The sequence below is a fragment of the Onychostoma macrolepis genome, chromosome 23 (genome assembly GCF_012432095.1).
Source record: "Onychostoma macrolepis isolate SWU-2019 chromosome 23, ASM1243209v1, whole genome shotgun sequence".
Taxonomy (NCBI): Eukaryota; Metazoa; Chordata; class Actinopteri; order Cypriniformes; family Cyprinidae; genus Onychostoma; species Onychostoma macrolepis.
In genome coordinates this window covers 28,702,252-28,716,386 of record NC_081177.1, presented here as the reverse complement: position 1 = coordinate 28,716,386, position 14,135 = coordinate 28,702,252, and the positions used below count along the sequence as shown (strand labels likewise).

General features: G+C 37.4%; 1 protein-coding gene across 1 annotated transcript in view; it reads left to right on the top strand.

Moving 5' to 3' along the window:
• slc9a8 (solute carrier family 9 member 8) overlaps positions 1–14,135 on the top strand; it is a 46,001-nt gene that overhangs the window by 26,254 nt on the left and 5,612 nt on the right. Inside the window, exons 9-14 of the mRNA XM_058763321.1 lie at positions 4,901–5,033; positions 9,953–10,058; positions 10,180–10,296; positions 10,388–10,470; positions 10,656–10,767; positions 11,925–12,145. Of these exons, the coding sequence (XP_058619304.1) occupies positions 4,901–5,033; positions 9,953–10,058; positions 10,180–10,296; positions 10,388–10,470; positions 10,656–10,767; positions 11,925–12,145 (772 nt within the window). The remainder of the gene's footprint in view (positions 1–4,900; positions 5,034–9,952; positions 10,059–10,179; positions 10,297–10,387; positions 10,471–10,655; positions 10,768–11,924; positions 12,146–14,135) is intronic.

The following is a 14,135-nucleotide window of genomic DNA, read 5'->3' as shown; positions in this document are numbered from 1 at the left end:
CAACTGTTTCCAACATTGATAATAAATCAGCATATTAGAATGATTTCTGAAGGATCATGCATTGAAGACTGGAGTAATGATGCTGAAAATTCAGCTTTGCATCACAGAAATAAATGATATTTTAAAGTATATTAAAATAGATAAACATTCTTTTTAATTGTAATCATATTTCACAATATTATAGTTTTTCTGTATTTTTGATCAAATAAATGCAGGCTTGATGAGCATAAGACACTTTCATTATGCTGCATAATTATCAAAATGGTAATTTAATAAAGTCCTTTCATGTCACCATTTCTCCCGCCTACACTTCAGATAATAGGCCTGTAGGTGGCACTTGGGCTTCATTAACTATGATAGTTTCACAACACAACATCCTATACACGCAGGAGGACTGGCTGTACCAAATTTAGAATTGTATTATTGGTCGTTCCAACTTAAGGCTCTTTATAATTGGGTTGATCCTCAATCGAAAGTTTCATGGAGAGTGATTGAAGCTGACAAGTTTAAACCAAATAGACTCCAAGATATTTTATTTACTGGCACAGGGGAAAAAGGTGATAATTATACATTTGGTCCAGTTGTGGCGTCTGATAGGAGGCGTCAGAACGTCTGATAGGAGGACCCTTCAAATTTTGTAACAGTACACCTTTATGGCACAATTTTAATTTTGTATGCGGAAATCATCCACTTGTCCAACCCTCTTGGTCTTCTTTAGGCGTAAACACATGCGGTGATATATATGATAACCAGGGCCTCTGTTCATTTCAGACATTAAGAACTAAATTTTGTTTATCCGCATCCGCATATTTTGTCTTTCTTCAATTACGTTCTGCTCTCAAAGCGTATGGAGTTAATTGGGAATCTCCCATCTCCTCTCATCCTATACGGGATTGGATTGCACCATCTTCTGGTCGGCCATCTGTTTCCTTATTATATAATACAATTATTGATTGCATTACACAACCTCTTTTTTATTAAATCTATTTGGAATAGGGAATTATCTGACCTTAATTTATCTGTTGACTGGGAGAGAGTGTGGTCTAACCTCAGCTTAACATCTAAAAACTTGGCTCATCGTCTTATTCACTTCAAAGTCATTCATAGAGCATACAAAACTCCTTACCAAATATTCAAAATGAAATTACAACCAAATTTGAACTGCCATACAGTGGGGCAAAAAAGTATTTAGTCAGCCACCAATTGTGCAAGTTCTCCCACTTAAAAAGATGAGAGAGGCCTGTAATTTTCATCATAGGTATACCTCAACTATGAGAGACAAAATGAGAGAGAAAAAATCCAGAAAATCACATTGTAGGATTTTTAAATAATTTATTTGCAAATTATGGTGGAAAATAAGTATTTGGTCAATAACAAAATTTCATCTCAATACTTTGTTATATACCCTTTGTTGGCAATGACAGAGGTCAAACGTTTTCTGTAAGTCTTCACAAGGTTTTCACACACTGTTGCTGGTATTTTGGTCCATTCCTCCATGCAGATCTCCTCTAGAGCAGTAATGTTTTGGGGCTGTCGCTGGGTAACACGGACTCCAAAGATTTTCGATGGGGTTGAGATCTGGAGACTGGCTAGGCCACTCCAGGACCTTGAAATGCTTCTTACGAAGCCACTCCTTCGTTGCCCGGGCGGTGTGTTTGTGATCATTGTCATGCTGAAAGACCCAGCCACGTTTCATCTTCAATGCCCTTGCTGATGGAAGGAGGTTTTCACTCAAAATCTCACGATACATGGCCCCATTCATTCTTTCGTTTACACGGATCAGTCGTCCTGGTCCCTTTGCAGAAAAACAGCCCCAAAGCATGATGTTTCCACCCCCGTGCTTCACAGTAGGTATGGTGTTCTTTGGATGCAACTCAGTATTCTTTCTCCTCCAAACACGACAAGTTGAGTTTTAACCAAAAGTTCTATTTTGGTTTCATCTGACCATATGACATACTCCCAATCCTCTTCTGGATCATCCAAATGCTCTCTAGCAAACTTCAGACGGGCCCGGACATGTACTGGCTTAAGCAGGGGGACACGCCTGGCACTGCAGGATTTGAGGCCTTTGTTACTTTGGTCCCAGCTCTCTGCAGGTCATTCACTAGGTCCCCGTGTGGTTCTGGGATTTTTGCTCACAGTTCTTGTGATCATTTTGACCCCACGGGTGAGATCTTGCGTGGAGCCCAAGATCGAGGGAGATTATCAGTGGTCTTGTATGTCTTCCATTTTCTAATAATTGCTCCCACAGTTGATTTCTTCACACCAAGCTGCTTACCTATTGCAGATTCAGTCTTCCCAGCCTGGTGCAGGTCTACAATTTTGTTTCTGGTGTCGTTTGACAGCTCTTTGGTCTTGGCCATGGTGGAGTTTGGAGTTGGACTGTTTGAGGTTGTGGACAGGTGTCTTTTATACTGATAACGAGTTCAAACAGATGCCATTAATACAGGTAACGAGTGGAGGACAGAGGAGCCTCTTAAAGAAGAAGTTACAGGTCTGTGAGAGACAGAAATCTTGCTTGTTTGTAGGTGACCAAATACTTATTTTACCGAGGAATTTACCAATTCTTTAAAAATCCTACAATGTGATTTTCTGAATTTTTTTTTTCTCATTTTGTCTCTCATAGTTGAGGTATACCTATGATGAAAATTACAGGCCTCTCTCATCTTTTTAAGTGGGAGAACTTGCACAATTGGTGGCTGACTAAATACTTTTTTGCCCCACTATGTAATACTGCATCATCAGGTACTTTTCTTCATATGTTTTGGGAGTGTCCTATCGTCATTAATCTATGGACACATGTAAACCTGGTTTTATCCTCCTTACTACAAATTGATTGCTTTGCTAACCCAAGTTTGTGTCTTAATGATGATTCTGGTCTCTGTATAAGCTTAATGCAAAAGAGAATGTTGTTTGCTGGTTTTACAGCTGCGAAGAAGACAATAATACAGAACTGGTTTACACCGCACATGTGTGGAAAAACATATCGGACCCATAGCCTCCTGTGTGACTTCTACTATTGATGCTTGGCAGGGTTTTTTCTTTAACATACTCGATTGGATGAAGGAATGACTTGTTTTTCTTTTTCTTCTCTTTTAAAAAGTTCATAACAAAAAAAAAAAAAATGAAATAGTTTCATGAAACTATGCATCATACATAAATGTAAGTGAATTGAACAGGAATTAAACAGGAATTTTCCGACTTTTGAGCGATTAGTTACTGTTTTGTACACATTGTCATGTTAATTATGATTCAAATGCATTTTGTTTTATTGACTACAATATCTTTGCTATTTGTCTGAGAGGGGCACTTTTGAATAATTTTGAAAGAGGGCAGGGGCTTAAGCCCCCCCTTCTGCACGTGCCTGGTCTCTTCTTAATGTTTCTTGTTCTTTTCTCATCTCTTGTCTCTCTCGTCTGTTCTTATGTAGTCTCTTTTGCCCCATGTTTTATTTTCTTGTCTTTTGTCCCTTGTCTTCACTTGTCTTGCCTCTTCTCCTCTCTTGTCTCTTCTCATCGCGTCTTATTCTCTTCTCATCTCATTTTCTCTTTCGTCTCGTCTTGTCTCATCTCATCTCATCTCTTCTCATCTAGTCTTGTCTTTTGCCTCGTCTCTCATTTGTTGTTTTCTCATACTGTTTGTCCCGTCACGTCTCTCGTCTCTCCTCATCTAGTCTCCTCTCGGCTCGGCTGGAGGGTTGTGTTTGCTCTGGCTGTTTCTCGTGGTCATTGTGAGTGTGTACTGTGACTGTCTCCTGAGTGTTGGTTGGTAAAATGATCTCATACATAATTGATGAGTCTGTGGAGCTGCTGTTATCAGCTGTTTGTGTGTTTCCTAGAAAGCAGTAATTCTTCTCTGGGTGTAATTTTACACCCAGGGGCCAAGCTGTCCTGCACAACGAGATATTTGTTGATCTTTATCATCACCTGGTGCAACTTGTATAGATGTACGGAATGGACAAAAATACCATGGACAAAATGTTGGTTACCTACATACATCAAAATAACTCAAGAAAGAAACTCGTACAGGTTTGGAATAACTTGAGGGTGACTAGATGATTACAGAATTTCACCTTTGGGTGAACTGTTCTTTTAAAGTAGGGGGGCATTTCCAGTGCTTTGTTCCACGTCATAAGGCCGGCTCATAATGTCAAGATAGTTATGGATAACTGGATTATTTAATTAAACAAACAAAATCTTACCTGCTACCCACCATTGTGGTTTTATTGTCATTTTGTGATGTAATCTGTTCAGTGTTTAAAATGCTTTCTCCTATCGGTTAAATGAGCACACACAAATGAATTGCAAGCCCATTTGATATCGGATGCTCAACATATGACGGTTTGTTTTAAAACTATCAGCAGCTCATCTGTGGCTCAGCCACTGAATCTCTTTATGGTTCAAGCTCTGCATTTTTGTAGTATGTAATATTCCTGGTGGAAGCTGTTAAATGAACACTCCAGTGTTTGACATATGTTGGCGCCCGTGTATGTGTGATACTGTTAAGTGCTTTGACACAATCTGTATTGTTAAAAACGCTCTATAAATAAAGGTGACTATGTACAGTAGGAATGTAATTGTGACTCTGATGCCCCCTGCTGACCAAATACAAGATATTTGTTAACGATTAGGATGATCAGTGGGCCTGTTGGACAAATAAATAATCAGAGGATGGTTCAAACAAGATGTGCATAATTCAGTTAATCATTTTACTAAACATCTTTTCGCTTTATGTATTTAAACTATTTACAAAATTCTAATTGTAAATATTGTCTGGATGTGCATGTTGCAGGCTCTGATTTAAATGTGGAACAATTCAGTCATATTCTTCTTTCATTTTCAGTCTTTGTGTTAGTAGATGTGAGCAGTGGTTGACATATGTGTTGTTGTTGGTATTTCAGTACAGCGGAGGGCTTTGCAGGCTCAGATGTCTCTACAGGCTGGGAGACCTTCATGCAGGCGCTTGGCTACTTCCTGAAGATGTTCTTTGGGTCGGCGGCTTTGGGCACACTCACTGGTCTCATCTCTGCTATTGTATCCTAATGATTTTTTGTGTTTTAACGTATTTTGGTTGGTAGTTAATTGGTTAATTTACCATTTATTAATTTGGATACATTAATACATTTATTTATTAATGGTTTTTATTAATTAGCTTTATGAGTGCATATATCATTAATAAATTGTTAATAAATTTATTTATATTGTATCATACTTAAATGAAAGTTATAATTTTATATATATATATATATATATATATATATATATATATATATATACAGTTGTGCTCAAAATTATTCATACCCTTGGTAAATATGATCAAAGAAGTCTGTGAAAATAAATCTGTATCATTAATATGAAACATTTTACAAAAATCTAAGCTTTCATTGGAGAATAAGAATTTAAAATGGGAGATAAATGTTTTTCTCTAATACACATTGGCCACAATTAACGGCATCCTTTTATTCAGTACTTTTTGAAACCTCCATTTGCCAGTTTAACAGCTCTAAATGTTCTCCTATAATGCCTGATGAGGTTAGAGACACCTGACAAGAGATCAGAGACCATTCCTTCATCCAGAATCACTCCAGACCCTTTAGATTCACAGCTCCATGTTGCTGCTGCTTCTCTTCAGGTCACTCATGTTCTGCAGGGTTCAGGTCAGAGGACTGGAATGGCCAGCAGAAGCTTGGTTTTGTGCTCAGTGACCCATTTTTGTGTTGTTTCCTGATGTTTGTTTGTGGATCATTGTCCTGTTGGAAGATCCAACCACAGCCCATTATAAGATTTCTAGCATGGACAGTCAGTTTTTAATTTTTTATCTGTTGGTATTTGATAGAATCCATGATACCATGTGTCTAAACAAGATGTCCAGGACCTCCAGCAGAAATATAGGCCCACAACATCAAAAATACAGCAGTATATTTCATTTTACACATGGGGTACTTTTTATCCCTGTGTTCACCAAACCCATCTTGAGTGTTTGCTGCTAAAAAGCTCTTTTTTTTTTTAGTTTCATCTGACCGTAGAAGCCAGTCCCATTTGAAGTTCCAGTCGTGTCTGATAACTGAATATGCTGGAGTTGGTTTTTGGATGAGCGAGGATTTTGGATTTCCCCCCCGGAAAAACATGTGGTGATGTAGGGGCTGGTTTTTTTTTTGAGGATTTCTGACCCAGAGACTCAACTAATCTCTACAGTTCTCCAGCTGTGATCCTCGGAGAGTCTTTAGCCGCTCAAACTCTTCTCCTCACCGTGCATTAGGACGATATAGACACACGTCCTCTTCCAGGCAGATTTGTAACATCTTTAGTTGATTGGAGCCTCTTAATTATTGCCCTGATGGGGGAAATGGGGATTTTTTTAATGCTTTAGCTCTTTTCTTACAGCCACTTTCTAAATTTGTGAAGCTCAACAATCATTTGCTGCACATCAGAAATATATATTTTGGTTTTACTCCTTGTGATCAATGATTAAGGGAATTTGGCCTTTGTGTTCCTCATGTTTATAATCCTGTGAAACAGGAAGCCAAGGCTGGACAACTTCATGTTCCCAGTCACCCTGGTGTGCTAAAAAATACAAATATGAATGGGAATATACTTCATATTAGATATTTTAATCGTAAGAATTTCTAGAGGTTCCAATAATTGTGCCCATTGTGTACTAGAGAAAAATATTTATTTCTTAATGTGATTTTGCCCCACTTTCACTTTTTTCTTACTTCAATTAAAGGTTAGACTTTTTTAAAAATGTTTAAATGAAAGATCAAATGGATAAACAATGCAGACTTATTTTCACAGCCTTCTTTGATCATATTTACTAAGGGTATGAATAATTTTGAGCACAACTGTATGAATATATATATATATATATATATATATATATATACTTTTATACAACTTTTAAGTTACGAGTCAGAATCTCTAACCATTAGGCCACGACTTCCCCTTTAGAACTAGTAACGAAAGGAACGTTGAGTTGCTTCATTGAAAGCTTATTGTATTACTGTATTAAAAGCTTGCTGTATTATTTAGTGTACTATGAGAGAGAGATGGACTGAGCGAGCGTGATTATCTGCATCTGATACAGCTTTCATTCTTCAGATCGATCTCGTATTAACAATAAACGTTAGTTTGAATATCTGCTGAGGAAAGCATTATCTTTGTCGTATCGTTAATATCCTTTCATCTGTTAAGGGTGATTTTGCTGCTCAGTGCATTTGTTCACTGCATCAGTCTGTTATTGAAACTAAAAATAACATGTTTTTATTAAATTTTTTTTTCTTTCGGTATAGAAGTCTCTACTGCTGACTCACTCTCAAAAACAGTCTCTTGTCACCATCTAATGGCGGAACAATGTAAATAAAACTAAAATCACCATCATGAACACGGACCATTTCTCAATGCTAAACACTATTATTAAATACTACTATTAGTATTGAATAAAAATATTTAATAAACTACAACAACAGCAGCCATCATAAAAGTTGCTAGGCAATTCAGTCAAAAGTACAACGGCAGTGCTCTGACATACAGCGTTGAATTTGTATATACATGGGATTTTGCCAAAACTATCTTCTCTGGAACAAATAATAGATTAATGAGACCACAGACTACCCATTAGATTCACCCAAAACTAATTACATCTCATGTTCAACCACTACAGAGACATCAGAGCCAGCGGTAAATTCCAGAAGATCTGGCTGAGGTGAGGCGCTCTCAGGCGGCTTCATGAGCATAGAACGGCCGCTGACCATCTGGAGCTCACAGCTCCGAAAACCTTGAAGTAAATTTTCAAATAGACGTTAACTTTTTCACTCACCAGCCAATTTGGCTACTGCATTTTTAAGTTACCTGACATTCATAACTTCTACTAGCCAAAAAAAAACAAACAAACAAGCAAACAAAAAACAGAAATAAACCAACAGTTTGAAGCTGTCTACACTGGACGTGACAAAGTGACCGTTGCAAATCATTTTGTGTCAGTACTAGGGATGTGCGATATTGACAAAAAAAGTCTCAAAATCTCAATATTTTCTGGGATTTTATCGATAAAGATAATTAGACGATTGTTTGCTGAGTGTGTAATTGTGCTGATATCTTAAGGACTACCGTGGACAGCTGACTCCTAAAGTTTTTGACATTGAGTCAAATTCTTACATTTAATCAGTCAGTTATAATAATAATAATAATACATGTAGGCTGTTACTAAACAAATGAAATCAGTATTATGAAAATTCATCTTTGCAGAAGTTGCATATGAAGTGGCATTTAGATGTATTTACACACATTAATGCAGCTTAGAGGGACATGAGCTTTAACCTGCAGTTACAAATGCATAAATATAGTTTTGATATTTTAAACATGAAATGTTGAATACTGATATTTGAAATTATTTAAAAAATGAAAAGATATTTTAAATGTAAAATTAAAACTGCCAATAGGTGGCACCAAGTGACTGTTAATAAGTGAGTCATTGCGATTGAACCGAATCATTTAAACGGCTGATTCATTCAGGAACGAAACACTGTCATGATGCTCAGTGACGCAAACAGAGTTGTGGCTGTGTTTGCAATGTTTTTTGTTGGCGAAATAGAGCAAAAACAACCAATATGTTGAACGTAACTAAAACGTAAGTCTCTTGATATTAACTTGTTTATTGAATGTTGTATAAAATCAATATCACATTTGTAACCAAGCTGATTTTTTAAGAAAAAAAACGGCACTCTTCATGTGATATTGATTAACTAAATGAATTGATATAAATATATACATCTTGAATTATGTGATTATTCTTAATGCATATAATAGACTGAATCATGCAGTAAAAGAACGCACTCTAATACTCACGCGCTCCAGTCTAAGCAGACTACATCATGTCGCGTATGCATGCACCCTGTAGCTGTGTTTTGTTTGGTTTTTGCAATATATTCGATAATGTCATAATGCGCTAATGTGTATTTGGGCTAAACCTGTGCAGATTTGGCTTGCATGAACTTCCCATAGAAATTAACAAGTGAACATAACTTACGAAAAGTAACCCGCCAAATTGACTAGTGATTTGACGGCCTTACCCACCACAGCTGATTTTGTGTTAATTTCAAACCCTGCTTATCTTTATTAGCAAACTGCATATTTGAACTATAAACAAGTACATTCTCGCCTGAAAACCTCTTAAAACTACATTTCGTGACACAAAAACAGTAATATTTATAAAATGAGTTCCCACTTTATATTAAGTGGCCTTAACTACTATGTACTTGCATTTAAATTAATCATTTGATGCAATGCACTTATTGTGTACATACATGTTCTTACATTGCACTTATATTGTTAATAATACCTTTATGTAATTACATCTGTAATTAAATTCTGTAATTACATTTATAATTACACTGTTGACCCATCCCTTACACCTTAACGCACCCTTAAACCAACCCACACCACTTAACCTGTCCCTAACCTACCCGTATCACACCTCGATAGCAGCAGAAATGTTTTGCATTACAATATGAACACAATAAATACATTGTACTTAAGTACATAGTAATTAAGGCCTAATATAAAGTGTGACCTAAAATGATACTGGATTTGGGCACCTGCCATGACACTTACTCTAGAAGTACCGCAAATGGAGTGATACGATTACAAACTGTGAAACGGCTGTTGGAGTTCTGATATCACTCTAATATCGCACTCTTATCAGCCAATCAGATTCAAGGACCAGAAAGAACTGTTGTGTGTGTATATATATATATATATATATATTATGGGATTTAGAATGTTGTAATGCAGAATACGGGATTAATATTTGCTTTGTAAGTACTAATAAAGAACCAATATTCTAGTAATATGCATGCTAGTAAACATCTAGGTAATAGTGAATATATGTTCCCTAGTCTAAAGTGTTACCATTTCAGTTTTTACTTGAAATTATATTTCTGAATGAGAGTATGCAGGTTCTGAAACACTTTGACCTGAGGAAGACTCCGTCTCTGGAGTTTGGGATGATGATTATATTTGCATACCTGCCGTATGGTCTTGCAGAGGGCATCAAACTCTCCGGTGAGTTTAAAAACAGAACCTGCCGAGTTGTGTTACACATGTGTAATACTATTTTATTAGTCAAATATTGTTGTGATTTCAGCTTCAGAGCTCACTAGAATTGATTTCTTTCTGTCTGTAGGTATCATGGCCATTCTGTTCTCAGGTATTGTCATGTCTCATTACACTCATCATAACTTATCGCCAGTCACTCAGATTCTCATGCAGCAGACTCTTCGAACCGTGGCCTTCATGTGCGGTGAGTTCCTCACAAACCTGCTGCTTCACAGTGGAGTTAACATGCTGTTAACGTGAACCTTACCCTTCTCTTTTGTATTTGGATTCCACAGAAACGTGTGTGTTTGCTTTCCTGGGGTTGTCTATCTTCAGTTTCCCTCATAAGTTCGAGCTGTCTTTTGTCATCTGGTGTATAGTACGTGTCTGCCGAAGTGCTTGTTTTCACTTGTCTGTCTCGTTCCAGAGCGTTATGGCTTGCGGAAAGTGTGATATGTCACTGGCTCTTTGGGATTTTATCTGATGTCACTTATAATAAACAAGACAAGTTGATGATTATAAATCAAAATTCAGAACTTAGTCGTTTGGGTTTTCCTGTCACAGGTTCTGATTCTTGTCGGTCGGGCTGTGAATATCTTCCCCCTCTCCTTTCTGCTCAACTTCTTCAGAGATCATAAAATCACCCCCAAAATGATGTTCATCATGTGGTTCAGTGGTAAGAAAACCCAAAAGATGATTCATTTTAATGTCCATGTGGATTGAATGTTTAAAGTGAGTTTGACTTATTCTGTTTTAATCTTATATTAAATCTTATGCAGTCAACTCTTATATTTTCAAACATTTCTTTATCCTACATCCTCTTTACACATCAGTCATGCGCATTTTACTTTGCTAGTTGTTAATTACATGGACATGAACTTTTTATTCAACAACATCTGAAAGGGGTCATGAACTGCCTCTGTTTTTTATTTTGTACTGTTCTCTGAGGTCCACTCATAATGTTATCAAGATTTAAAAAAAAAACATCAGAATTTAGAAGTAATAGGCTATTTTCTGTCCTGTTTTAACCGCCCTCATCAGAACGCTCTGTATGAATAGGCGTGGAGGATTGTAGACTCGGAAGTAAACACCCACTGCTATGATTAGCTAATAGTTGTGTATGTTTGACAGCCTACATTTCTCATAGATGGACGCAGCTGTAATTTAGGTTAAAAACACATAAATACTCAGTACTTATCAAACAATCTGTAATAACAGACAAAGCAATAGTGATCACATAATAAAAACAGTTATTCACACTTGTGTTGCGACATTACTGTCGGATCCAATATAGTCAGCACAGCATCATCTTTTAGTTTCAATCTTTCTGAAAATCCCGCATCGAATTCGTGCATCGTGATGTAGAATCGGTGGGCGGGGCTAAACAGGCAGTGATGTAGAAGCAGGTGTTGATCTTCTGTGGAGACGGTGCTACACTATTACATCATAGAGTAGAACATTCCACAAGCTGTTGTTTGGCAGACTGCCTTCAATATAAGCTGTTTTTAGACTGACGAGAAAGTTTTGAGTTCTGAAACTTACAGGATGTTTTAATAGTACAATGAACTCTTAAATGTCAAAAGATCAAGGGAATTTTGGTTTCTCAGTTCATGACCCCTTTAAGTCAAATTGTTTATGATGGTATATTTCAGAGTATATTTCAGATACAGCAACTAGTTACTATTCCTTCACCATTTTTAATTACATTTTAGTTTTAGTGGTTTATGTCAATTGTTTTATGATCATTTGTATATTTAGAAATACATATATTCCATATAGTCATAAAACTTCATGAAGTTGCATGTGTAGTTGAATCTCTGTGCTGATGCTCAGGTCTGCGGGGTGCGATCCCGTACGCCCTCAGTCTTCATCTGGGTCTGGAGCCCATAGAGAAGCGGCAGCTGATCGGCACCACCACCATAGTCATCGTGCTCTTCACCATCCTGCTGATGGGGGGCGGGACCATGCCCCTCATCCGCATCATGGACATCGAGGAGAGCCAATCACGGCGCAAGAACAAAAAATACATCAACTTGAGCAAAACTGAGAAAATGGTGAGAGAACTGTTGTCTTTTCCATTTTCTCTTCCTTTTTTTGGCTGTAAAACGGACCTTTCAAAATATTTAGTATTTTGGGTGTGAAAGTACGCTCATTCACAGTTGTTAGGTGTGAACCGACAGGAACAGGCTGGACTAGCAAAACTACTAACAGGCTTTGACGGGATGAAAAGTGTTTTTGACTTTGTCTGTGGCTGGATATAACCAAACGGCGAGATGTGCCACTTATGGGAAGAGTTGAAAATGGAGAAGTGAAGTCTATAGTGGCGCTCATGCAATGCTTGTGTATGTTGTTGCAGATAAAGAAGATTTGATGCAGCATTTGTCGAACACAGATGTTTCATACATTTTCATGTAGCATCAGAAACACTTTTCATTCATTACTTCATGTACTGCTTAATACAGCGCCTGCATGCATAAGAATAAAGTTCATCATAAGCCGATAATGATTAAATACCAGTTAAGTGGGGTCTGTATTTTTTAGCAGTTTTATTTTGATAAACATCACAATATAAGTCAAGTCACCTTTATTTATATAGCGCTTTTACAATGCAGATTGTGTCAAAGCACTTAACAGTATCAAATTGGAGGATAGAGTGTCAGTAATGTATAATGATAAGATTAAACACTCAATTTTCAGTTAAAGGCATTTCATTACTGAATTCAGAGATGTCATTGTCTAGCTCAGTTTAGTTTAAATAGTAGCTGTGCAATCAAATCGGCGATAATCGCTAGAAATTAAGTGTCCCCAACTGAGCAAGCCAGAGGCGACAGCGGCAAGGAACCAAAACTCCTCTGTGACAGAATGGAGAAAAACCTTGGGAGAAACCAGGCTCAGTCGGGGTCAGTTCTCCTCTGACCAGACGAAACCCGCAGTTCAAAAGTTTATATTTCTATTTTAATTTTGTTGCAATTTCTAACAATAGTAGTATTATGTAGTTAGGTATTTTATTATATTTTAGTTATTTTGTTATTTTGGTTGATATATCTAGGGATATATCTCTGGGGTCATCTGGGTGTCCTGGTCTCCGCTGACGATCAGGGCTGTAGACATCATCTCTTGGTGCTGATCCACCATCTGATCGGATACGGACTGAGAAACAGACTAGGAAAGAAACAGACAAATATTAGCGTAGATGCCATTCAACTGACGATGTAACGAGTACATCGTGTGTTATGGGGAGTGTTCCCGGTTCCGGTTGATCTAATTAATGCAGCCTAACAATCCTTTAACGGATTTGAATAATAGAAGCGTATTAATGTGTTATGTGTAAGCCAGGCTAAAGAGATGGGTCTTTAATCTAGATTTAAACTGACAGAGTGTGTCTGCCTCCCGAACAGTGTTAGGTAGACTGTTCCAGAGTTTGGGTGCTAAATAGGAATAGGATCTGCCGCCCGCAGTCGATTTTGATATTCTAGGTATTATCAAGCGGCCAGAGTTTTGAGAACGCAGCGGACGTGGAGGACTATAATGCGATAAGAGCTCGCTCAAGTACTGAGGAGCTAAACCATTCAGGGCTTTATAAGTAATTAACAAGATTTTAAAATCTATCCGATGCTTGATAGGGAGCCAGTGCAGTGTTGACAGAACCGGGCTAATATGGTCATATTTCCTGGTTCTAGTAAGGACTCTAGCTGCTGCATTTTGGACTAACTGTAGTTTGTTGATCAAGCGTGCAGAACAACCACCTAATAAAGCATTACAATAGTCTAGCCTTGAGGTCATAAACGCATGAATTAACATTTCTGCATTTGACGTTGAGAGCATTGGTCGCAATTTAGATATGCTTTTGAGATGAAAAATGCAGTTTTACAGATGCTAGAAACATGGCTTTCAAATGACAGATTGCTATCGAACAGCACACCTAGGTTCCTGACTGATGAAGAAGAATTGACAGAGCAGCCGTCAAGTGTTAGATAATGTTCTAGGTTATTACATGTGGGGTTTTAGGTCCGATAATTAACACCTCTGTTTTTCAGAATTTAG